The sequence below is a fragment of the Onychostruthus taczanowskii genome, unplaced genomic scaffold (genome assembly GCF_017590055.1).
Source record: "Onychostruthus taczanowskii isolate IOZ18803 unplaced genomic scaffold, ASM1759005v1 scaffold64, whole genome shotgun sequence".
In the NCBI taxonomy this organism is placed as follows: domain Eukaryota; kingdom Metazoa; phylum Chordata; class Aves; order Passeriformes; family Passeridae; genus Onychostruthus; species Onychostruthus taczanowskii.
Window position 1 is genome coordinate 3,643,045 of NW_024504122.1, and position 26,079 is coordinate 3,669,123.

Consider the following 26,079-nt stretch of genomic DNA (forward strand, 5'->3'; position numbering starts at 1 on the left):
ACCAAGACATCTACATCTTTTATTTGTACCATCTGTTTTCACAGGCCTCACTTGAGGGACAGAAATCCATAAGGTCTGACTCACCTCAATCCCTGTGGGTCTGTTGGCAGTGGGAACAGCCTGAGCCTTTCTCTGCCAGCACAGAGCTGTGTTGGGTGAGGTTCAGGTGGAGATCAGGAAAGTTCTTCCCCCAGAGGGTGCTGGCACTGCCCAGGCTCCCCAGGGAATGGGCACGGCCCCGAGGCTGCCAGAGCTCCAGGAGCCTTTGGACAGCACTGCCAGGGATGGACAGGGTGGGGTTGTTGGGGGTCTGGGCAGGGACAGGAGTGGGACTCGTGATCCCTGTGGGTCCCTTCCAAGCTGGGACAATTTATAACTCAAGTTCAGGATAAGGCATTTCCATGGAAGCCGTGCTCTCGGAGCTGCCCACTCCAGGGTGGGCAGGAGGCAGTATGAAAATAAAACTCTGAATTATAAATAGTACAAAAGGGCAGGAATGGCTGCTGCAGCCTGTCCCATGTATTGGGTGCAGCCACTGGCACACACAGTCAGGGCAGCTCCTTCCCGGGAACGGGCAGCACTCCCACAGGGAATGCAGCTCCGTGTGAGCCCAGCTGCCCGGTATTGCACACAACATCCATCCCCTGAGCAAAGGGAACGCCGAGGAAAGGGAGCCTCCTCCTGGGCAGGGCCTGGGATGGTGCAGGCCCGGCCCGGGCTGCTCAGGAAGGGATCATGCCCTTGCTGCGCTTCCTGTCGGCCATGGCCCGGCGGTTGTGGTTGGCTCGGCTGCTTTTGTTCGCTTCTTTCTTCCTCCGCTCCTGCAGCGTCTCCCGGCTCTGCCCGTGGCCCTTGGCGTTCCCAACAACGGCAGAGCTGTCGTGCTTGTGCCTGGAGGACACAGAGCAAGGCCATCACAACAGGCACACTGCACTCCTGCGGGTGAAATCCCACATCCCCACAAACACCAGGATGTGAGGGGCTCAGCCTCAGGCCTCGCCTCATCCCAGGACTCCCACAGCAGCCCAGGAACAGCATCAGCCACACCACCACTGTCCTTCCACACACTGAGCCCATCAGCTGAAAACAGCTATGAAACTCCCAAAATCCCCGTGGGAGCTGTTGGAGCTCCGGGAGTTGTGCTCTCCAAGAGCCTGTCTTCCACAGGGTTCTGCTGCTTGGAGTGACACAAGGGGGAATGGCTTTTATGCTGAAATAGGGGAGATTTAGATTGGCTATTAGAGAGAATTGTTCCCTGGGAGGGGGGGCAGGCCCTGGCACAGGGTGCCCAGAGCAGCTGTGGCTGGCCCTGGATCCCTGGCAGTGCCCAAGGCCAGGTTGGACAGGGCTTGGAGCAGCCTGGGACAGTGGGAGGTGTCCCTGCCCATGGCAGGGGGTGGGACTGGATGGGCTTTAAGATCCCTTCCCACCCAAACCACTCCATGATTCTGTGCCATGCCTACCCTATTCAGTGGGATAAAACAACCAGCACTGAAATAAAGGGTGGGTGAGGAAGTTCACCCCACTGTGGCAGGACCCTGACACACAGGAATGCCAAGGAGCAGGAACACCCCCAACAATTCCAGCCAGCAGCAAAAGAGCTGCAGAGGGAGATCCTTGCTTACCCCTTCCTGGCAAGGAACGCCTGGCGCCTGGCTTCAGCCCTCTCCCGCAGGACTGCGGGGTCCTGCACAAAGTGGTCCTACAAGGAAGCAAGGGAACAGGTCAGGAAACCCATCAGCACTGTGCAGAAGCCTGGAGAGGAGAGGATTCTGTTGGGAACAGAGTAAATTCCTGGTTCATTACCTCTGAACCAGTGGGATTGGCGTCAGGGACTCTAAACAAAACACCTGGCACAAAACCTGCCTGGAAACCTTCCCACCCCATGGCTGCTCCCAGCACATCCATGGAAACAGAGTGCCAGTGACCCTCAGAGTGCTCTGCTGTCTCTGGGATAAAGCAGATTAAAGCTCCCCAAGGAGGAAGTGTCACTGCTCCAGCACAGTTAGGGCAGGAAGCAGTGGAGAGCTGTCCTTGGGGACACATCACAGCCCAGCAGCCACTGAACAGCAGCTCAGTCCTGCTGCTGCTCAAAGATTCCCTCTCTGAAACAGGAAATCTGCTCCACATCACCTGCAGGTAAAGCAGGGAAGAAATATGGTAAATTTTAATGCAACTCCAGCTAAATGTCACCTTTGTTCTTTCCTTTTCAGCTTCCTCCTCCTCCTCTTCATCCTCTTCCTCTGTCTCCTGTCCTTCCTCCTGTCCTTTAGGTCTCAGGACCTGAGGAATTGTGAATGGCCTGGGAAATAAGACACAAATAGTTAGAAAAGAAACAGCACAGCCACAAACATTTCTCTGAACATCACATCCCTTTTGGTTTGCATTAATCTCGTCTTTAAAAAGATGAGACTCTACAGATTTCATGGACTTCATTTTCCTGAAAAAAAAAAAAAAAACAAAAAAAAACCCAACAGGAGACCCAGGAGTTAATTCCACATTCCTATGAGCAATTAACAAACACACAGTCTCCACCGGGGAATGTTTACTATGAAATTGTCACTGAAAATTATAATAATAGTTAAAAAAAAAAAAACCCAACCCTGAAACCTCACAAGGAATTTCTCCACAGAAACAACTGCTTTCTTTGAGAAATGGGCATCCAGACACAGCCACAAGGCAATATTGAGGAGTATCCTTTGCTAGGCTTTAGCTCAGCAGACAGGGAGCACCTGTTGTACAAGACAAATTTGGACAGAACCATTCATGCCCAGGCAGTGCTGTGCTCCAAACCCTCTGCCTGGTCAGGGCTATCCAGGGAGCCCCAGCTCCATTGCTGTGCCCCAGTTTCCTACAGGGGGAAAACCCTGGAGAAATTAATCAGGCTTTATGAATCACTCTGGACATGCACAGCAAAGGGCCTGGGGGTGGAGGAAGAATTTACACATGCCTGTATAACTCTTCTTTAACATAAATATGTGTCTGTGTTTGAATTCCATTGGAATTCAGCCCCACCATTCCACTGCCAAAGAAATAAATGCAAAACCAGGAAAGCCTTTGTTATGCCAAACCAACAGATCCAGTTTTCAGCCGTGACATCCACTAATTGTTTCTATGGGCACTGAGACCTGAGAGAGGGAAAAACACCTGGGTGCCACATTCTTACAGGCAAAACACAAAAAGGATTTAAATTGAAGCTTCTCAACACTTTAGGAGGAGGAAAAAAGGGACAAAAGAGCCTCAAAGCTTCCATTTGGTTTGAGGTTAGGAATGGTGACATCTTCATAATACATCAGAATTCAAAAGGCCACTTTCAGAAATGTTAAAGCAGCTTTTAAACCACATGTTTTCTAAAATAAATATTCTCCAGCCTTGATCCCTATTAACCCTTTGCTTCCCAAAAGCTAATTGTGTGCAGCTGTCAGTCATGGTGCAGAGTGCTGTGCAGCCCATCAGGGACTCGATTCCAGCTGTCAGTATTCAGAGGGGATTGGCAGGGAAAAGTCTGTTGTAAAATTCCCCAAATTTTGAAGCTTTCCTTTGCTAACCAGCCATTTTAGGATGCCCAGCTCCACTGATTTTCCAAGACGTTTTTCCCTGCTGCAGGGTAGTTTCTCCAAGGAGAGGCACTGCTGAGTACAAGTTTCCACACATGGCAAATTCCCCTCTTGGATTTGCTGACTAGTTGAGGCAATGGCCAAGTGGAAGCTGGAGAACATCCTGGGCACACTCTGTGTTCATTTGCAACACATTCCTGAAGTTTAGGAATGGTCTGGCTGGAATTTAGTTTGTATTTATGTACAGCCACTTCTCATTGAGGTTCTTTGCCTCAAGAGTGCCATCACTTTCTGTTCAAGGAATAGCCTGCCATGGAGACACTCCCTTATCCACAGAAAAAGGCAGACCCAAACCTTCCTCCTTGCACATCACAGTGAAAACAGAGCAAGGGCTGGTTAGAAGCCCTCGTGGAGGAACAGAGCCCAGAGCAGCGTTTCCCAGGTTTGCGGGAGCCAGAGAATTCCGTGGTGATTCTCCCGTGGCTCCCTCCCTCCCCTCAGCACTCACCTCCTGGAGATGAGCTCGTCATCCGAGTCAGCGTCGTTAGCGCCCACTTGGTTCCCATCGTAGGTGTCGTCGTACTCGTCCTCGTAGTCCTGGTAGGGCTGGGCGGCTCCCGGGGGCAGGGGCAGCTCCTCCAGCACCACGCTGTACTGGCTGTAGCGCTGCCGCTGCTCCGCCACCAGCCGCTTGTCATTCACCAAGCTCCGCGTCGTGTCCTTCTCCCTCCTGCGCGGGGACGGGAGGAAGAGGCAGGGGTTAAAACCTGCTCTTGGAGCTGCTTTTCCCCCTGTTAGTCAGGGGAATGTGAGGCAGTGCCAGTCTCACCCCCAATGCCACAGGCTCTCCTTACCCCACCTGATTGTTTATGGAAACATGGGATGGTTTGGGCAGGAAAGGATCTTAAAGCTCATCTTATTCCACCCTCACACCTTCCACTAGCTCAGGATGCTCCAAGCCCCAATGTCCAGCCTGGCTTTGGACACTTCCAGGGATCCAGGGGCAGCCACAGCTGCTCTGGGCACCCTGTACCAGGGCCTGCCCATCCTCCCACGGAACAATTCCTTCCCAATATTCCCTCTGTCCCTGCCCTCTGGCAGTGGGCAGCCATCCCCCCTTTTCCTGTCACTCCAAGCCCTTGTAAACAGTCTCTCTTCCATCTTTCTTGTCAGCCCCTTCAGGTCCTGGAAGGCCACAATTAGGTCATCTCAGAGCTTTCTCTTCAGGCTGAACAATCCTAATTCTCCCAGCCTTCCCACATAGCAGAGCTGCTCCATCCCTCTGATCATCCTGGTGCCTCCTCTGGTCTCACTCCAGCAGCTCCAGGTCCTTCCTGTGCTGGCCCCAGGGCTGGATGGAGTGATCCAGGGTGGGTGATTTGTACCAGGGCTGTTTGGCCACTAAAAAAGAGCAGGAATTGGAGACCACCACTAGCACTTCAGACAGAGAGGAAGCTTTCACAGGAAGCCAAATGCAATCCTATTCCAGGTGAAACTTGGCCAAGGTGCATGGAGCACAAATGCGAGGGGAAAAGGACAAATATAGACAGAGAGATCCAAAAAATAACCAGGTGAGAATGAGAATAAACACAACTCCCAAGGCAAAGAACAAAACAGTAGAGAGTGACTGTGTTCAACCTCTTGGAGCTTGTTTTTTTAAATTTAGAAGGCAAGTAAATGATAGTGATTTTATAGAAGGGAAGAGCAAGAAACAGAGGGATCAAAAAGCAGCTGCTGAGTGTCTCAAGCTGCACAAGCATAAGCTCTGAAGTCCCATTTTTCAGACCAGCCAAGTACATATTTACAGCAAAGCAACAGGGGATTCCACTGGCCAGCATTCCCAGGACAACCTGCAGTCTCCAGAGCCCAGGAGGACCCAGCATCAGTGGATTTTATCAGAGAAAGGACCTGTCCAAGGCAGTGGCAGTGACTCAGGAAGGGTCAGACTGAGGGGATGTGATCCAGCAGCCTGGATTTCATCTGGAATCTCAAAACAAAGGAAGTTTGCAGCTGGAGTTGGTTCCCTCTCTGCCATGACTCACTGCCTGCACTGGTGGCACAATGCTCTCCCAAGCACGTGGTGAGCTCACCCACCCCGGGATCCCTGGGATAACACCTCCTGTGGGAATTCAGCTGAGCCTGAACCTAGCACCTGGTAATTGCTTCCTGTTGAGCTGGTCTGATGACTGCAGAGGAGCTGCATGAAACAGTCTGGGCACCAATCCCAGGAAAAACAGTGGGATAGCTCCTCTAGTCCTATGGAGCTCAGGGCATGCTCTGGCTCCAGGAGACAGACTCAGCTGACAACCAGGGCTGGACAGGCACAGACAAGTGCCATCACTTTTCAGGATCAGCAGAGTCTATGTTGGCACATTCATTTCCTTGTGTTTGATTCCCTCCTCATCCTGGCTGGATTTCTCCTTCTCAAGGACAGTCCCTGCCCCAAACTGCTGATGCTGAGAGTGTCCAGGACAACCTGCTATGTCTCTTTAGTGCTATGGTGGCACCAGGCTTAGCAAGAGCACCCCGAACACAAGAGAATTTGGTGGGCAAAAGGTATTTAGAAGGAGAAAAAAAAATTAAACATTTGATACAATTCAAATCCAAAGCAGATCTCAGACTAAGCTTGGAGAGCCCTGTTACCCCAAAACTGGGGTGAACCATCAGTGCTGAATATTAAATCCTGGAGACCAGGCACTGCAGCTTTTCCTTGGATTCAGCTGGATATGGTCATCTTTGGGCATTGCTGATCTCCAGGTTTTAAACTACTCAAACTACAATTAATATGTCTGGAGTCCTGCAGACTTTTCCCAAATGTTTTGAAATGAAGGGAGGCAAATGACAACAGGAAGTGCAGGAGCAAGAGGATAATGCCAGGAGGTCACATAACTACAGCAGGAGAGAGGAGAGCTTCTCCAAGAGCGCTGGCACCCCTGGGGGGCAGTGCCATGGCAGCAGATCCCAGAGCCCAGCTCAGCGATGATTTACAGCTTCCAAAGCTCTCCAAGTGATCTGCAGAGGGAGCTCCGAACAGGATATTCCAGCCACTGGATGCTCTGTGCTGAACTCAGTGCTCTCTGGCCTTGGCCAGCTGCTGCTGCAAGGCTTTGGGAAACAGGGATAACCAGCAAGGCTCTGGGAATCAGGGATAATGCAGCACCTGTACAATGCACCTGTCTCACAGAGCAAGGCACCACCATGAGGAGAAAGGTTCTGTCTCTGAATTCTCACTATGGACACAACAAAAGTCATGGCCTTGGCCAGAGAGAAAAGGAATTCCTTTCTTGCTCAGCCAAGACAGGATCAGCACTGTGGCACTGCTCTGAGAAGCTGGGCCACTGGACTTGAGAACAAAAGTGGTTTTCTCCTAGAGTTTGATGCAACTTTGCAACCAAAACCTTAACTGGGTGCTCTCAGGTCACATGGCTCCAACTCCAGCCAGACTTTTAGTTATCTGCTGTCTAAATACATCCCAACATTAAGATCACCCTTGGCTGGTTAAAGGAGGTGTTTAAGTCCAGTGGAAGGTATCCCTGCCCATGGCACAGGGTGGAACAAGATGAGCTTTGAAGTTCCTTCCAACCCAAACCATTCCATGATTCTGTGATATGTTTTAAAAGAATCTGGAACAAGGGAACCACATATAGAGCTGACATCAGTGGGAGCCAGCACCACACACCCAGTTAGACAGAAAGCAAAGTGAAAACTGGTGGGGTTTTGTGGAAATCTCTGCTCATGGCAGGGGGATCCCTGCTCATTGCAGGCAGATTGACTAAATGACCTTTAAAGGTCCCTCCCAACCCAAACTACTCCACGAGTCCAAGTGCCCTTCTGCAGGAAGCTTTACAGCAGCAGGGACAACACAAGTAGTCTAAGGCACTGAATGTTATCAGATGTTGAAGTAGATGGATATTGAATCTTCCCTTGGCTCCAGATCAAATCATTAGTTATTCTCAGCTCTGAGTCACAATCCCAGGCTCAGGGATGGTGCTTTTCAAGGTTTGTTGTTCAGTGCAAGTTTAACATTAAGCCCAAGGAGGAAGAGCCTGACATTACAAATGAGCTCGGCAGAGCAATCTCCAGCAGCAGACACAGGAAAGCCAATTAGGAAAAACACTAAGTGAAACCAACCCCCTCATAATATTTCATTTCACTTTCCCAGACAAACAGGTGGGAAACATTTTTGATAAGCCTTCCCCCCTGCCATAACATTCCTGCAGGAGGTTTTTAGGAGAGATAAATGTGCAGGTTCCCAGGTGTTTGTTCCTCCTGACAGGCAGAGTTAATGACTGGGTGCCAACACTCACCTCTTGCCTTTCTGGATCCGAGACACATCCACTGCATCCCTACTGAAAACATCAAACTCATCATTCTGGAAAATGTTACAGCGAGAGCTGACCAGAGGGGTAGGGTCTGGCTTCAGCTGTCTGTTAAAAAACAAGGAGAGAGAATGAAAACAAAAGGGAAGTGAGGAAGAGAAATGCTCTCCCTTCCCTAAGTCCTTGCCTTATCTTTCATCAGTTCCAAAACTACCCCAAGCACACCAAGAGGTGCTGCCTGAGTCACAGGGCACAACCCCTTCCCTTCCCAGCCACACTCTGGCACAAGCATGGCACTTCCCAAAGCTTGGATTTGAGGGGAAACTAAAGCAACTCACAGAAAGCCAAGAGAAAATTCTTCTGTTCATTTCAGAGTCTATCAAACCATGCAGGACAACAGAATATTCAACAGACTGCCTGGTCTCAACACAGTGACTCAGTGAAGACAAACACTAAGTGTGATGAATTACAGGCTGAAAAAAATTCCAATAATTTGTTGCTGCTGATTTCAAGATATTTATCTCCCTTGTTAAATCTTTCTCAGGGTTCCAGGTTTATGTTTGTTCAACTTGAAAGTCAACAGACTGTACTTTTGACATTCATTTTGGTGGTGCAGACTGCTCAGCTGGGCAGTTGCAAATGCTGCTATGCTCCCCTATAAATCAGCAGGGGTCAGAATTTGACATTTCCTATTGAACCAGCAGCTTTGTTTCAAGATGCAAAAGGCAGGAAGAAAAAAAATGCAGCTCTATCTTGTGGAACTGCTGGCTTTGCAGAAAAACCAATCCTTCCTAAAGCCCATCCTGCACCAGTTGTGCCAAAGTCAGCAGATCTGATTGTGGGAACACAAAGATTGTTGCAAAACTAAGATTTTTTTACATCATTTTTCCGATAAAGATGCTTTCCTTTAATGCAACAGTGAGACAGTCTGCCCATAACTCCATGAAATGTGAGCAAACAGCACATTCACATCCTGATGCTCTGTCAGGAACTGCTGGTGCAGCACAAACACACACTCACAGCTGCAGACAAACTCCAACAGCTCAATCCTGCCAGAAGCTATAAACCCTCCATCCCCAGTCCAATCCAGGAAAGTAGGACAAGCCTGGCAAGTTTGTCAGAGAGGAACATAAAAATGGATCAGAATTGTCCCATCTTCACTCAAAAAGCAGAAGCCTGTTAAATAACCATATTTGACCCTGTGGGTTGAGTTCCAGCTGAATTGGCTCCTCTGAAGATGCCCTTTCCTGCAGGACAGCTGGGATTTTCACAGCTGTAACAAACGCTGCAGCAAAATAACTTTTGAAGGCAACGTATTCTATTGCCCAGCATTCTATTCTGTTATATTCTAGTCTAGTCCAGCATTTCATGTACAGGTGGTTTTGTCCCCTGTCACAAAACACAGCCCAGTACCTGCTCTACTCTAACACTGAGCAGCAAAGGTCCCACTCCTCTGCAGGGACACAAGGAGGGCAGAAAACTGGTGACAAGTGACAATGAGAAGTCTTCACTGCAGTTCTCTACCCCAGATATGCAAATTCTCAGAGCTCTACAAGTGTTAAGCCTCCAGTGAGAACAACTAAGTGAGACAGAAACAACCAGAGGTTGTCCCACACCTTTGCATCCTTCGGTCCAGCTTATCCAGGCACGGCACCAACTTCTCTTCCAGGATGTTGTTGATCACCTGCTCTGTGTCATATCCATACTCCTCCAGGCAGGCCAGGATGAATCCCTCTCCAAGATCTGGCAGCAGATCCTTCACTTGGGAGATCAGGGAGTCCAGCTCCACGCCGGACACGCATGCGACGGGCGCGGCCGCAGCGCCGGCACACTGCAGACACCAAACACACCTGGTGGGCACTGGGCAGGGACAGAGCTGAGGGCAGGCAGTGTGCACAGAAATACAGGGAAAGCAGCACTCTGGGCTGTCAGGATTTGAGCACACAAGTCCAAGACTGGAGCCAAAAGAGAAATCAGCTGTTTAAACTACACGAGGTTCCCCACACAGATTTGGGCACACAGCTACTTTTGCCAGTCCCTGAATCAGCAAGGACACCCTGGAGAATCCCTTCCTCAAATAACAGCTCTGCATTTCAAAAATATGCACATGAACTGCAGAGATGAAACAGAGTATTTGAATAATCTCCAGCAAGGGAAAACCCAAGCCACGAGAGCTGGAAGCAATTTGCTCAGAGATAACTCAGGATTCAGGTGTAGCTTCATGTCTCATTTCCCAAGGCAGCATGGAGATCCAGAAAAGGTCAGAAATTGCACCAAATCTCATGCTGTCCCCAAAGCTGAGCAAATCAAGCCTGCCCCCACTGATAGAGGAAGGCCAGGAAGAGCAGAGCCCCCAAGAAGAGCAGAGCCCAGTCCCACCACAGAGCTGTACCCACCTCATCCTCCAGAGCACATGCAGCCCCTGGATCCTCCCTGTCCTCAGGGGTGCTCTCCACTATGGCTGAAGCTCTGTTGGATGCTGCTGGATCTTTAACAGCTTGTCCTTTTTTCCTGTTTACTCCTTCCCAGGCACTTTCCACTGCTTGGAGGATGTAGGCTGTCCTGGTCTCATCTCTAAGAGCACAGCATTAAGGACATTTCTGGATGCACATGTTCAGGGATCACCCTGAAGTAACTACGGGATTGTCAACGATGTCCAAATTTGTGCCTGCATCAACAGTCACAAAACCACGGAATGGTTTGGGTGGGAAGGGACCTTAAAGCTCATCTTGTGCCACCCCCTGCCATGGGCAAGGACAACTTCCATTAGACCAGGTTGCTCCAAGCCCCATCCAGCCTGGCCTTGGACACTTTAAGGGATGGGGCAGCCTCAGCTTCTCTGGGCAGCAACTCCCCCCTATCCTTTTTTTTCTGTTAAGGGAAAACTTTCCAGTACTCCTTGCCAGTCATGCAGCTTAACCAGAGGCAGAAATGTCGCTGGTGTGAAGGAATCCAAGAGCAGCCAGGAGTGCAAAGCCCAAGGATACAGTGCAGAGGATGCCTGCTGCAGCAGACTCACGTCATCCTCAACAGGGAACAGCTCATCGTAGTCACGGAGAAATCTGAAAACACAGGAGCAAGTTTAATCAGTGGAGCTCAATTAATTACCACTACTGTGCCTCTCTGACTGCCTCAGTGCTCAGGTAGGAACAGAGAACCTCTCACCCAATGCTGGATTCCAGCCATGCCTGATTTTGGTCCCACTACACCACAGCAACACTCCTGAGGTGTGAGGGCTGGAACCCAGTGCTGCATTACAGGGAATATCTGCTTTACCACGTGAACATGCTTAGAATGTCAGCATGGGCAGGAGGACAAGATGGAATTCCCAGTTCTGCCACCTTCTTTGCATCTCCAGCATTCATGTTTAATATTTTTCTGGTCAGCCCAGCTGGAAAGCACAGATCAGTAATAACAGCCAAACTTGTCAAGGCAGCTAATGGCTAAATTGCTCTTCTCTTCTTTGAGAGGCTGGATTAAAGGGAGTGAAGAATAGCATTTCTCAGTGCCAGGGTCTGTGCTGCAGGCTGAAATCCTCTCACTGCACTTCTCCCAACTACTTACAACGATTTCTGACTCCCAAATGCCTCGTAATGCTGCCTCAGGCAATTCTGCTGTAAAGAATGGCAGAGGAAGGAGCAGAGCCCCCTCGGGCCTCTTGCCAGTCAGACTCACCTCCTTTCCTGAAGCACAGAGGTGAAGATCTGCAGAAATTCCTCAATATATGGCTGAATATTCTCACAGCTGCAGGAGACACAGCACAGTGAACACTCAGAGACACATCTGCCAACGTTTGGTCCCACCAGCCAAGCCACTCACATTCACACAGCAAGGGAGAGCCCCATTTGAAGAGAGATTTCAGGCCACATTTGGCTTTCACAGGAGCAAAGAGTCAAATGGAAGCAAGTGGTTTTTAAGGCTTCAGCAAACATTTCAGCACTTCGATCTAAAGCTGTATCACACCTAGAATTACAAGTTTTCAGACAGACTTTATAAATAGTTTGATGCCTCAGACTTGCAGTGAGCAGAAAATGGTGTGCAGAGCTTTTGTAATTGTGCCTTTATGATGTCTTTGGATTACACCAGTGAACTTTCCAGAAAGTTTGCGGTCACCTGTGCAAGAACACCTGCCAAGCAAACTCCTGTTGCAGCCTCAGTGCCCAAATCCCTGGGTACCGCTGAGGCTCCAAGCCTTGTTCCAAGGCACCTTTGAATGGGAAGGGACCTGAAAGCCCATCCAGTTCCACCCCCTGCCATGGGCAGGGATACCTTCTACTAGCCCAGGTCGCTCCAAGCCCCATCCAACCTGGCCTTGGGCACTGCCAGGGATGCCCAGCTGCTCTGGGCACCCTGTGCCAGGGCCTGGCCACCCTCCCAGGGAACAATTCCTTCCCAATATCCCATCTAACCCTGCCCTCTAGCAGTGGGAAGCCATTCCCTGTGTCATGTCACTCCAAGCCCCTGTAAAACAGTCTCTCTCCATCTGCATTGTTGGACCTCCAGGTCCTGGAAAGTCACAATCAGGTCTCTAGGTGTTACACATGATCACACTTTGCAGAAGCCACACACTGAGGTCAGAAAGCTCATTGGACCCAGCTCACCACAGAGGTTCTGGACCAATCAGCTCCATCTGAACATTCCTGATACACAGACAACAGAATTTGACCTTAGCCAAGTCTTTGGCTACAATCCCAATACAAATAGCAGTTTCTGTTCATTTTCTCCAGTAAATTTGTAAATGAGAAACAATTTCTCCCACACAGCAATCAAGTAATTGGCGAGTAGCACAGAGCCAAGTGCCAATACCTGCTCTCTAGGATGGGCTGCAGACAGACTTGGTTTACCAGGATGTGAAAAACCTCTATCATCTTCTTTCTGGAGTGCGAAATCCTCCTCCACAAATCAGCAAAAACACTTCAGAGAGAGCAAAAGACACTGTTGGTGTCAGCACAAGAACCTGTAACACACCTTTATGCCAGAGTTAATCCTCTAGCAGAAGAATTTCATTAGGGTGATCATCTCCTTGCTGCAAAGACCAGATATTAGACACATTTCATGGTCATTAAGGAAAATCCATGCTCCAAATAAAGCTGGTTTCAATCCCAATTGTTCTGGCAGCTCCCCACACGAGACCCCCACTGTACCAGCACAGCCTGTGCCTTACAGTGAGACTGAGCTACACAGAGATATCAGTCATGTTCTCACACTTTGTTACAATTTGAATGCACCTCCCATCAAATTCCTTCTAACACAGCACTAAAAATGATTCGTCACCCCACTGCCCAGGAAAATTTGCTATTACAGAAGTCATCTCTTCAGAGCCCTTTGAAGCAGCATAAAAAACAGCCAGGCTCCTCAGGGATGGGTAAAGCAGCATGAAGTGAATTTTTAACCAAGCCCTGGGAAGCCTCACTGAAGATCCAAAGGAAGCCTTTGCAGGAATTCTCACCTGTTATCTTCATAATGCCTCTTCTTGATTGCAGATTCCAGCTCAGGAATTGCCAGTTCATAAAATGAAGCTAATCTGTACAAAGGGGAACAAACCTGTACCTGTCAGCTGAGGTTCCAAAAGTCATTTGCTAAAAGGCAGAACAAATGGCTGATTTCATTAAACCCTCCTCACCAGCAGTACCCATGAGCATCACCTCATTTTGGTATTTTTGCCCCAGAACACAAGCAAACACACCACAGAAAAAGAACAGCACTCTAAAGAAATCACAAACAGGTCTTTGAAGAGGTAGAAAAGCATTTGAGAGCATTCTGGTGCTGATCAGAACCATCTGCACAACCCAGAAAAACCCCCAACACAGATCTGCAGCCTGCAAAGACCCAACACTCTCAGAATCACAGAAACCTGCATGTTGGACAAGCCCCCTGAGAGCATTGGGTCCAACCATTCCCCAGCACTGCCAAGGCCACTACATACCATGTCCCCAAGTGCCACATCCAGCTGGCTGTTAAATCCCTCCAGGGATGGGGACTCCACTGCCCTGGGCAGCTGTGCCATGGCTGGACAGCCCTTTCCAGGCAGAAATGTTCCTGGAACACACCAGCCTGAACCTCCCATGGCACAGCTTGATGCTGTTCCCTCTCATACCTTGTCACCCTCTCCCAGCCACACAGCTTTTGCTAAACCTCACTGAGATTTCTAGCATTCTCTAGCATAAAACTTGGGCATAACAGCAAAGGCATTTGTTTTTAGACCTTGAAGAAGTATTTCTCTGAAATATTTTCTGCTTCCCTTGCTTTGGGTCCTACAGCAGGCAGTTCTTTTTGTCCATAACTGGTCCCTCTCCACCCTTCCCAGAGCACACTCAGTACTGTTCAGCTGACTGGAAATTCTCATGGATGCCTGGCTCTAGGATCACTCCTAGACAACAACAGACATAGAACAGAAAATCCACACATCCCTTTATCCATGTATTTATTATGCTGCATTCCTGTCAGAGAGAACCCAGCAGCCTCTGCATCAAATCTGTCTCCTCATCTAACAATGGGACAGGACACAGTGGCACATTCAGTATTTTTACATGGCCAGGACAAACGCTGCACTGCAAGACGTACCTGTAACAAAACTCATGTTTTTGGAACGTCTGGCAAGCCAAGGGAAAGACATCAAGAAAGGCCCAGAGAGTTGTGCAGGTGTCACATAAATACAGCACAATGTCCTTCAGCTCCTGAGAGGGAAAGAGCAGTTACCCAGGGAAGAGCCAGGCAAGTTTTCCCAGCAGGAACACAAAATATTGGGGCCAGGCCTCTTCCTGACTGCACAGTCTGTATCAACCATAAACCTGTTACAGGGTCTGGGGGCAGAAACAACATTTCTCCCAGAACTCCTAATGTTTGTTTAAAGATCTAGAATGCAATCCCAACTGTCTGCTTTCATTAAAGATCCTGGGAGATTTCACCAGATCCTGCTCTGGACAGTGGCTTTGCCCTCAAAACATCCTCCACACATTGAATTCTTCCCCATGCAGCACTTTTCATGAAGCACTGCACAGCAGAAACATGGGAATCAAAGGGAACACGGGAAACATGGGAATCAAAGGGAACACAGGAAACATGGGAATCAAAGGGATGTTTTCAGCAGTCTGGTCCAGGGCAAGCTGCATTTCCAAGGCAGCTGACACAAACTGAATGACACACTAAACTACACTTTCAAACTATCACTTATCCATAAATCATAGTTTGAACTGATAGTTTGGTCCCACAAAAACTGAAAAATTAAGGTTTTGCAGAGGACCCTTTCACTGTCTTTGTACAGCCCCCAGCACATAAACTCCTCTTAATTAACTGCAGTTAAATTACACTGTTGTTAAAACACACATTTCTGAAGGAAAAAAATCAGCTCTTACGACCTCCAGGGTTAGGTGGAGACTTCTGTCAGATATTCTGTTACATTATTTATAAGCTGGTAAAGCAAAAAAGGTTTAAAACTATCCATGTTCCAAAGGATATGGCTGAAACGAATGAGCTCATGGTGGAAAGGTTTTATCATCATGTGCCAGGACAAAGAGTGCAACAATGGCACAGAACCACGAGCTGTAGGAGCTTTGGGAACAGAATGATCCTCTGTGGTCTGTTCAGCCTGCAGGAGTACAGAGAGTTCACTCCTACCTGGAGGGGCATGTTCCCTGCAGTCACACTGACTTTCTCTTCCAGTTTCTGTGGCTCAGCAGAGGCCCCTTCACACTGCAAACCACACTTGTGCAAAATATTGTTGAACACCTAAATCAGGAGAACAGGGCAGTGTTAACAGACAAGAGCCAGCAGTGGGACACAGCAGAGAAGGCCAGAAGATGAAGGAGGGTGGGAGGGAAGAGTAATCAAGTAATAATTTTAGATAAAGGTTCAAAACCTCCCTGACACACATTAACAAACTAGGGAAAGGGAGAAACAGCGAAGTCAGGGGAGGTTTAGGCTGGATATTAGGGAAAGTTCTTTCCCCAGAGGGTGGTCAGAGCTCAAGGAGTGTTTGGATAATGAGTGGGATTGTTGGGGGGCCTGTGCAGGGCCAGGGGTTTGGCTTGACAATTCCTGTGGGTGCCTTCCAATTGAGGATATTCCATGATTGCATTAAACACATTCTGCCCACCCACAATGTTCCCTTTCCAAGCTATGCCACAGTTCCAATGAAATCCCAGCAGGAAAGCGGTACCTGGAGGACAGTGGGCAGAGTTTCTTCAAGATCACTGAAGTAACTGGGCTGCTGAGTGAAGATATTCCCTGAAAAGTGAAAAGAGAGCATTTCCATCAGTTCAGACATTGATGCTAACGAGGAAATTTGCAGCAGAAAATGGTACTTGTGTTATTGCTGACACCCCCAGACACTTACTGACCATGTGGGACACAGCCCACCCTCACTCCTGAGCTCATGCACAGCCCTGCTTCCAAAAAGCTGATCCACCAGCTCTTCAATGCCACTGGAGATCCAGCAATGGGAATATGCTCATCAGAGCAGAACAGATGAGATGTCAGATGATTCATGCTCCAGGGGCTGAATCAATGAATAATGCAAATACTATCACTGAACAACCCCAGTTCCTTTATTTGACAACTGGAGTTGACTTTTAATTACTGATAACAGTTCAGCACATACCAGGAGATGTGCTGCCGAATATTTCTTAAAGGTAATGAGGCTTTAGTAACACCTGCTATTATATTACTAGGACTCCATTATCTGTACAAAATACTCCACTGAGTAATGCCATGCCATAAATCCTCACCAAGCAAGCACTGAGGCTCCTATTTTCCTGGGAATTACAGTTCAGATTATGAAAATTAAGAGTTCTCCAGCAAGGACAGAGCTATGAGACAAGTTTCAGATAAATTTGCACCCTGAGAAGAACCTCAAGTTTCTGAAGTTATGAATTACACACCGGAACTGCTCACGCCATTACTGTCATGACATAGTGAAATAATCAGGTGAGCAAATCTTTGGTGACCTGCATGCAGCATGATTGTGTGGCACTCCAGAGCATAATTCAAAGGAGGTTTCATTACTTAGGTCTCTTTTGGAATATTTTAAGACCCAGATAATCTAAGCTTCGCATCTGAAAGTGAAGCATCTATCTTGTCATGCCTGCTTTCCATCTCTGAGGCTTGACAGAGGAATTTAGAGCAGAAGCTACTGAAAAAGGATAAAAAGATTAAAAATGCAAAGGTTTATCTAAGATTTTCTGGCTGGAAATCTGTCTGCACCACATGATCTCTAACACTTCTCATGTGAGTGAACTTGGAAATGAGACAAAAAAATACTACCAAAGAAATGGAAAACCTTTGTCCCATGAGCTGCAGACAAAGTGGGTTAGAATTCAGGAAGAGCTCACTTAATCCAAGGGTAGATATTCTTCCACTCAGGTGATGTTAAAGATCACAGGACTGGGAAGGGAGCACAGGATAAATAGAGAAGCTAAATCAATATGCTCCATCTCCACCCCATAGCATCCATGTTCCTCCCTGTGTACTCACCACTAAGGCCATGTGTACAGACACAGAAATCCAGGGATAAGCACAGCTTGAGCAAGGCTCTGAAGTGTTTGTGGCTTGGAAACTCTGGATACATCAATGCCTGCACTGAAGTTTCAGGTTCTCCCACTTGCCATAGCAGTGATTACCTCACACTGAATGTTTCACTTGGCTCCCAGCTCTGGGAACAACAGCACTCACAGCTGGACTGTGCCCGTCTCCCAACCCTCCTCACCCTTTCCCATCTCTACCAGGGTTTTACAGAGCCCCACACTCCTCTTACAAGGGCTGTGGACACATTCAATTGGTCCAGGAAACCACTGAGCCTAGGTTTATGTCTAACAACATGAGCCTAGCTCAGGGCAGCAAAGCAGGACATGAAGCTTTCCTTGGAACAAGCAAAGTGTCCATGAAAAAAAGAAAATCACAATCTGGTCTAGAAATGACAGATCTTAGGTGCTACTGAACAATTAATTTTCAGAGCAGTTCCACTGGTATAAACCCTAGTAAGTCACTTGTCATACAAGCAAAAGCCTAAACATAGCAAGTAGTTCCTTGTCTTTTACTGACCAATCATCTTCTGGAGCAGGAGCCCATTTCCTTTCCCAAAAAGGACACAGAGATCCAGAATCTTGGGGATATCGAACAGGAAGTTATTGTAAATAATTTTTCCAAAGACAGAGGGAGTGATAAAATGATCCTACAAAGACAGAAAAAAAAAAGTAATTTAAAGGATAATCCACATCTTACTCTGCAGTAACTCCACATTATAATGGCACCTGTAAAAAACATCTCTCAAAGGTGTATTAAGGAATTTATTACACAGAAGGCAGCAACTCTGCTTGAAACAGCAACTCTGCTTTCCACTAGCCTAGTGAAGCCATCTATTCCCACAATCCTGTCCCTGCCACACCAGGCACCCCACTGATCCCTTCACCAGCAGGTGAATTAATCTACCTAGAAGTTTTACAAAAAATCTCCCTACAGGTCCCCAGTTCCCACCCTGATATCAAAACAGCTCAGAAGCAGGAATGAGTAACCAGGCACAGGGACAGCCTGAGGTTCTTGCACCCAGCACCAGAGACCACAGAATCAGGGACAGGCAGGGAGAAACCCCAGAGCTGCAGCTCTACATGCTGACTGCTGAACATTGCCAAAAACTCATCACACTGAAGGCATTTCTTACAAAATTCCGGATGAGAAAAATTCCATTGTCTGACAATGAGAAACAGGCAGTTGAAATGAGACTTTGGATTTTCAGAAGCCCGGTTTGCCGGTGACAGCAAATGTTTTCAATCCCAGTGAAAGGCAGGGCACATTCTCCCTGCTGAAGCAGAGGGATGGGGCTCAGTGCTGGCCAGGTTCCCTTTCCAGAACTCCTGCTGACTCCTGCATGACAATGGACTATTCATTCCCTGCAGATCACTCAACTAGAAAATGGTTTCAAATGCTGGCCTGCCTCTCCGAGTGGTGAGGTTTAATCAGATCCTGCAATGAAAGACACCACAGAGGTGTTGGGTACTTCTGCTGAAGTGGTGCCAGCTGCAGGCTCCAGCATTCCTTCATCCTGCTGTCCCAGTCCTCCACTCCCAGGCCTTACCCTCAAAACATCCTGAACGTCACCACTGTGATAAGCAAGAGAATCGACACAGCCCTAACACATGATGAACCAATGAGGAGATCCAGTGACTGCTGAAACACAAGGTGCCTTACTCAACCTGCCCAAAGGCCTAGTGAAAATCCCATAGCTCCAGACAGGAGCTGCACTAGTTGCACTCACACAATTTGTGATGAGGATGTCTTTTAATTATAGAATCTCAGAATGGTTTTGGTGGGAAGGGGCCTTAAAGCCCATCCAGTACCACTCCCTGCCATGGGCAGGGACATTTTCCACTAGCCTAGGTTGCTCCAAGCCCCCTCCAGCCTGGCCTTCAATACTTCCAGGGATCCAGAGGCAGCCACAGCTACTCTGGGCACCCTGTGCCACCCTGCCAGGGAACAATTCCTCCCCAATATCCCATCTGACCCTCTTCTCTGGCAGGGTAAAACCATTCCCCCTTGTCTTGTCCCACGTCCCTCTCCAGATCTCCTGGAGCCCCTTTAGGCCCTGGAAGGGGTTGTAAGATCTCCCTGGAGCCTTCTCTTCTCCAGGCTGAATGCTTGATGATGCCAAGATAACAGTAATTTAGAGAGATTTCACTGTACGTCCAAAACTTGAGGCAAGTTTATGGAGACACAAATATTAGCAGGAATTTTGTGGCACCACGTGGCCCTGAGGGAGTGAACACTCGGGAACTGATGGCCTGAAGAGCCTGTTCCATGTGACCACACAATGGCCAGCATGCTCTCTCTCCTCTTACCATGACATATCCAACGACTACACATTGATAACCTGCTATTACTGAGGAAGGAGATGGAAGCAATCAACCAAGGAATCACTGCATAGTTTGGATACTTCGGCTCCGAGTGTTATCATCTCCACTCTGAGAACCCAGCCGATAAAATCAACCCGGAGAGGAATGTCGTGCCAGAAGAAAATCATTAATTTCTCCTTTTTTCCTAAATCACACAGCCTGGAGCACCTGCAAGGCATGGGAATATTCACCTTGGACTCCTTGTGGGTGGACATCCTGAGAAAGGTGAGGAAGACACTGCGATGGAGGCATTTCTGCAGCTCATGCACCTCCGGGTGGCAATCCCACAGCACATCGAACTTGCGAGGGGCGGAGCGCAGGAAGGAATCCAAACACTTCTGCAGGCTCTCATCAAATATCACCTGGCACAAGGAAAGGCAGGAAAACGGGAAGGAGGGAATGTCACACCTTCAAAGGTCGTGCTCCTGAGCAGCCCAGTTAAATTTAAAGCAATCTAAAACACTCAGGCCCATGAAAAGGACTCCCATATCCATCAAATACAAGCCAACTCTTAAAATTCCCAATGGAAAATCCTTAGGGAAATACTTTCTTTGCATTCTAAGGTGCAGTAATGGAAATTAAATGTTTCCTGCATGACATAATAAGCATAAACAAATCTTTATGAAAATGATGTAAGGCTCATGGCTTTTACATCACCTAGATGTTTACACTGTATCTTCAGAAAAAAGGCAATGATTACCTGGCACCAGAATTTGTCATGGGGCAAAGCCAGAAGCCAGTTCAGGTCATCTGCAATGAATTTTGCTCGCTCCAGGAATTCCTCCACCAGAGCAGGGTCCCTGATGGCAGGAGGGGGTTTGTACAGCACGAACGACCGATCTGCTTTAATTTCTGGGTGCTGCAGAAAGTCAAAGAAACACTGTATAAGAACTCCAGACCAAGTGACAGGAATGCCCAGTTACCATCTGCTTAGGATTGAGCAGATTCCAGGAAAATCCAGGAAACACAAAGCTACCTTTTAATACAACTTGACATTATAGAATCTCAGAATGGTTTGTGTAGGAAGGGACCCTAAAGCTCATCCAGTTCCACCCCTGTCAAGCGCAGGGACACCTTCCACTGTCCCCAAGCTCCATCCAGCCTGACCTTGGGCACTGCCAGGGATCCAGGGACAGCCACAGCTTCTCTGGGCACCATGTGCCAGGACCTCCCCACCTTCACAGGGAACAATTCCTGCCCAATATCTAACCTAAATGTCAGTTTGAACCAATTACTCCTTGTATTGTCACTGTAGTTCTAATAGCTGGAACATGGTAACTTCCCATTTTCTAGCCTTTCAAGGCAGCGGGTTTGTATCTTTCTTTATGAGCAACATTTTCAGACCTTGATAATTTGGCAGTTGTTGCTCCTTACTTTCTCTTAACCAAAGCCTGACAAAGCAATCCTCCCACACCATCAAAACAAAGAGCAGGAGCTTCCTGGCATGCCTTTGAACTCTCTCTTTTTCCTCTGAACTGGTTCTTGCACAATACTCCATGAACTCAAACTGACACAACCATCAAAGACCCAAACACTTTGCTACCTTTCCCAAAGGTAACTGAACAGGCTTTGTCCAAATACACCCACCCTAAAGGAGAATTCAATGAGCAGCAGGTTTGGGCTCTGCCTTATCCCACACGTGTGCTCAGGGTAAAGCTCCTCAGGAGTGAGCAGCACTGACAGTCCCATTCCTGCAACACATCCAAAAGGCTCTCTTCAGGCCTTATTTCTGGGAGAAAAGGGTTTCTGTGGGTTACATTTCTGGTTTCATCAAGCTGAAGGCACTAGGGATGAATCCCAGTGCCACAGCTCAGAGCTAAATTTGAGGCAGAGCTTGCAAAAACTCCCTGAGCATCCCTCCACTGCAGCAGAGGTTACAGACTCAAGAGAGGGAGTTGTGCTGGGAAAACACAGTTTACTCCAGATGTTGAACACAGTAAGTTTGGGTCTCATGTTTTGGGTTTTTCTTATGGTGGGTAAATGAAAACTCAACTATGTGAACATGTTAAAAAATCCTTTAACAAGCAGGCTGAACAAATTTCACAGGCTCACCAAATATCCTGAGCTGGAAGGCACCCACAGGATCATCCAGCCCAGCCCTGTCCCTGCCCAGACCCCCAACAACCCCACCCTGTCCATCCCTGGCAGCGCTGTCCAAAGGCTCCTGGAGCTCTGGCAGCCTCGGGGCCGTGCCCATTCCCTGGGGAGCCTGGGCAGTGCCAGCACCCTCTGGAGAAGAGCCTTTTCCTGATCTCCACCTAAACCGCCCAACACAGCTCCAGCCATTCCTGTCACAGACAGGAATCTAATCCCAGACCAAGCCTCAGTATAAGACAATGATTTATTGAAGGCTGTTAGGCTTTCAGAAAAAAAACAGAGCTCACCAGTGCTGGTAGAGTTCTCAGCTTCCCTGTCTTGGGATCCCTTTCTGTCAGCTGGAGCTCGTCCAGAGGCAATGCTGGCATCCTGGTGGCTTGTTCCTGTCCTCAGCAAACAAAAGCAGCACAGGATGCACTTTACAAGGTCAGTCAGGCAACAGCAGAACAAAAGAGACTGCAGCCCTGCTGTAACACACACACTGGCTGGGAATACATTTATGCCCAACAATTTATACCCCACCAAAATGCCAAATTCTGAGGGATCCTGGACACGTATCAGAGGAAATCTGGAATGTGGTGCTAAACTTTCATCCCTGTTCCTTACTGAAAGGCCACAGATATCTTCCAGGACAACAAAACACATTTGGGGACTACGTTTAATATGGAAATTAGATATTTAAATGGGGTTGCTGAAGAGCTGTGCTGAACTCTGGCCTTTGCAGCCTCTTTCAACACTTGCAGTGTCTCTCTGGAGGCCACAAACTGCAGGGACCTTGCCTATGCTTTACAAGAGTATTTTTGGTGCCTGTGTGCAGAATCCCACATCACTCAGCCAGACAAGGGACACAGGCTGAGCCTACAAAAGCCTTCCCCACTCCTGCCAATTCCCATGTGCTCACAAAACCAGAGCTTCATCTTCAACAGCGTTTGTGGGCTCAGAAATGTTTCAATTAACTTTCTGAAATTAACTACAAGTTAACTATAAATATTAGAGAACTCAATAGAAAGAATGTTATGGACCCTCTTAAAAAGTTCAGACTTACAAAAAATGAAAGCTGAAGGTTAAAAGTGCTTTTGAATTCTTTAGGGGGTTATGAGCTCTGCAAAATGGTACTAAAAACTTCAGCTCTTATTAAGAAAACCACACATCTCCTCAGATCCATGTTTAATTGCAGTCACATCACCTGGGCTGAATAACAATTAAAACAAGAGCAGTGTCTCTAAAGCTGAACAACTCTGATTCAGGAGTGGGGTCATGGTTTAGACAGCAAGTGAAAAAATAACATTTTTCATTCCATAAACCTGGCACCTACAGATTTAGGCAAAAATTCTGTAATCTAACATTTTAGAGCTCAATTAAAATAATACAGCAGAGCAACAGCAAGACCCACATCTTAGAAAACTAAAAATAATTCTGTCTTTCCAAGGAGTTTAAAAATTAGAATGTTGACAGGAGCAACTATTACTTTATGATGAACAATTTCTTTGGGAAAAAAAAAAACCCAAAACCCAAAGCTTTTTAGCAGACTAAGCCAAGCTGGCTTTCAGTTCAGTTTCATCATATATTTAATTTGGCTCTTAAAATTTTTAGTCATTCTGAAAGCTGCACATAGAAATGTGTGTTTGCAACACAGTGTCTCATCTCAAGCCTGGAAGGCACCAAAATCTCCAGTCCAAGTCAAAAACATCCTAAAAGAGACAGAAGCCCTGCCCAAAAGCTTGTTCAGCCAGAGAAGGGAATAAACCTGAGTATGGGATAACTTCAACAGAGAATAATTCCTGATCACTCTCAGAAGGTTTTCTCCCCATAAAGAACTTTGGTCTAAACCAGAAGCCCATGATTAATCTGCAGTGCCTGGTGATTTCAGGTACAGTGGAAGAGCAAGACAAAGAACACAACGAACCAGGGAAACTTATTTTCCCATGGAAATTTATTTTCTCAGCGCCAGAAATGATCCCTGCCTTGCAATTCCCACTGTTGTGCACATCCATGGAGACATCCAGGGTGAGGTGGTGCTGCTGAGGATGAGGCAGCCACCCCAGCACAGCTGGCACAGGGAATGCTGCAGCATGGATTCATGGAATGGTTTAGGTTGGAAGGGATCTTAAAGCTCATCCCATTCCACCCCTCACCATGGGCAGAGACTACCCCAGGCTGCTCCCAGCCCCAGTGTCCAGCCTGGCCTTGGGCACTGCCAGGGATCCAGGGGCAGCCACAGCTGCTCTGGGCACCCTGTGCCAGGGCCTGCCCACCCTGCCACGGAACAATTCCTAATTCCCAATATCCCATCCATCCCTGCCCTCTGGCAGTGGGAAGCCATTCCCTGTGCCTCGTCCCAAGTGCCTCCCCAGCTCCCCTGGAGCCCCTTCAGGCCCTGCAAGGGGCTCTGAGCTCTCCCTGGAGCCTTCTCCTCTCCAGGTGAACATGCCCAGCTCTGTCACCTCAGCCCTACCCCATGGCCAGACACCCCCAGTTAACCCAACACCGCCGGTTAACCCGGGCCCCGCCGCTCCCGCCGCCCCCTCGGCCACGTCCCCTGCCCGGTCCCGGTCGCACCGGGCCCTGCCCAGCCGCTGCCGCTCAGCGCCCCCGAGCCCGGTACCGGCACTCGCGTCCCACCAGCCCCGCGACGCTTCCGTGGCCAGGCGCTGCTTCCGGCCCCGAGCGGAACTACCGGGCTGGGCGGGGCCCGGGCCGGCTCCGCCCCGGCGGCGGGACCGGCCCGGCTCCCGGTCTGGCTGTGGGTCGGAGGGGCGGCACCGGGGTCGGCTCCGGTCCGGTCCGGGTGTGGGTTGGGGGGCGGGCGCTGTGCTCGGGCCGTGCTGCAGGGACCAAACGGGCGGGTGTAGCCCCAAAGCGCCGCCCGCCCTCCGGACCGGCCGCAGCCGCGGGGCCGGGGCAGTTACAGTCCGTGCGTTGTCTTGGGAGAGGAAGGAGCCTGCAGCTGTTTTTCCTTTGAAGGAAAACCAGCTGGTTCAATAAATCACCTTTTTGAAGGAGACCTTTTTAACTTAACTGCGCTGCCCCATCCAGTGTTACAGGCCGGGCAGGGAAGGGGTTCTGCGGGGACAGGGACCTGTCACAGCCGGCGACGCTCACAGCCCCCACACTGCTTCCCTTGGCTGGGGCTTCTCCTTGCTCCCCGGGGACGTGTGTGTGCATTGCAGTCGGACAGCGCACGAAAAGGGCAATTCCTGTCAATTCGTACGAGCACCGATAGTGAGAACAGATTACATCAGTCACATTTACACCGCACCGAAAGCCCTTTGCTCCGGGAACCGGGCGCTTCCCAGCCTGCAGGGTGACACGGGCACATCCAGCCGTCACCAATCTCTGCTCCGAAGGGTCTCGGTTCTCCTCCTTGACCACAGGGAACTCCTCCTAAGCTTAGCGCAGAGCCCGGCTTTAGATGGCAAAGTGGCCTAAAATAGAAAGCACGCCATGCGCTGTGTCGTGCGGCTCCTTAGGGACGGGCTGGACCGAGTCCCGCCCGCGGTGCCCTCCATGCCCGCGCCCCCCGACAGCCGGGGTTCTCGCTGCCGTCTGTCCGGGGGTGCTGGCACCGGGGTGCCCGTGACCCCGCGGGGGGAGTGAGCAGAGGGCCGCACACCCCCGGGCCAGCAGCACAGCCGGGCTCCGTTCCCGTCACACAGAGCTGGGTGCTAGGGATTCACACCGCAAATGTCACGACGGGCTGTCTGGAACCTGCCATCTCCCCCATTCTGTTGAATTAGTAATTTTTAAATGAAATATTCATTGTTTCTATTTCTCAAACATCACTGCACCTGTCAGAGCTTGGCACTGGAGCCCCAGCACCAACACGCTCTGCAGAACAACCTACCAGAACCAAACCCCAGTGATGATGTTGGTCCAAGGTTTGCTCCAATTCTTTTTCCTGGAGGAGAACACTTGGCAACTGAAATATGATTCCCTCGCAAAGGCATCTGTTTATGTCCCCTCCTGTGCCAACCCTCCTCAGAGCAGTGCTGGTGAGATGCCAGGTGACTCAGTGGGCTTTGAATGTGTCATCGAGCTCTTTCGAGTCACTATTCCTCTTTTTGGGGTGTTTTTTGTAACCTAACCAACTGTCTATACCCTATTTGATTTCCTAAAGCACCATGAGCTGTTGGAGCCTCTGCCCAAAATTGGGGACATTAACTCCACATGTATAACCCAGTTAAATAATTATATGCAGACACACTATTTGTATAGATTTATCTG

At 48.9% G+C, this 26,079-nt stretch overlaps 1 protein-coding gene across 4 annotated transcripts in view; it reads right to left on the reverse strand.

Annotated features, from left to right (window-relative positions):
- Nucleotides 1-26,079, reverse strand: part of ASCC2 (activating signal cointegrator 1 complex subunit 2) — a 34,392-nt gene continuing 8,313 nt past the window's right edge. Inside the window, exons 1-19 of one of the 4 annotated variants that reach the window (XM_041420461.1) lie at nt 24,861-25,067; nt 22,143-22,238; nt 20,459-20,617; nt 19,950-20,120; nt 17,915-18,044; nt 16,035-16,102; nt 15,494-15,604; nt 14,441-14,553; nt 13,326-13,400; nt 12,683-12,790; nt 11,552-11,620; nt 10,864-10,938; nt 10,273-10,450; nt 9,493-9,707; nt 7,865-7,984; nt 4,066-4,287; nt 2,194-2,302; nt 1,626-1,702; nt 1-891 (exon numbers count right to left, since the gene is read on the reverse strand). In XM_041420461.1, coding sequence (XP_041276395.1) covers nt 723-891; nt 1,626-1,702; nt 2,194-2,302; nt 4,066-4,287; nt 7,865-7,984; nt 9,493-9,707; nt 10,273-10,450; nt 10,864-10,938; nt 11,552-11,620; nt 12,683-12,790; nt 13,326-13,400; nt 14,441-14,553; nt 15,494-15,604; nt 16,035-16,102; nt 17,915-18,044; nt 19,950-20,120; nt 20,459-20,617; nt 22,143-22,223 — 2,250 coding nt within the window. In that variant the 5' untranslated portion in view covers nt 22,224-22,238; nt 24,861-25,067 and the 3' untranslated portion in view covers nt 1-722. Of the gene's footprint in view, nt 892-1,625; nt 1,703-2,193; nt 2,303-4,065; nt 4,288-7,864; nt 7,985-9,492; nt 9,708-10,272; nt 10,451-10,863; nt 10,939-11,551; nt 11,621-12,682; nt 12,791-13,325; nt 13,401-14,440; nt 14,554-15,493; nt 15,605-16,034; nt 16,103-17,914; nt 18,045-19,949; nt 20,121-20,458; nt 20,618-22,142; nt 22,239-24,414; nt 24,596-24,860; nt 25,068-26,079 lie in introns of those variants that run through there. The other 3 variants (XM_041420460.1, XM_041420462.1, XM_041420463.1) reach the window with 3 other exon arrangements.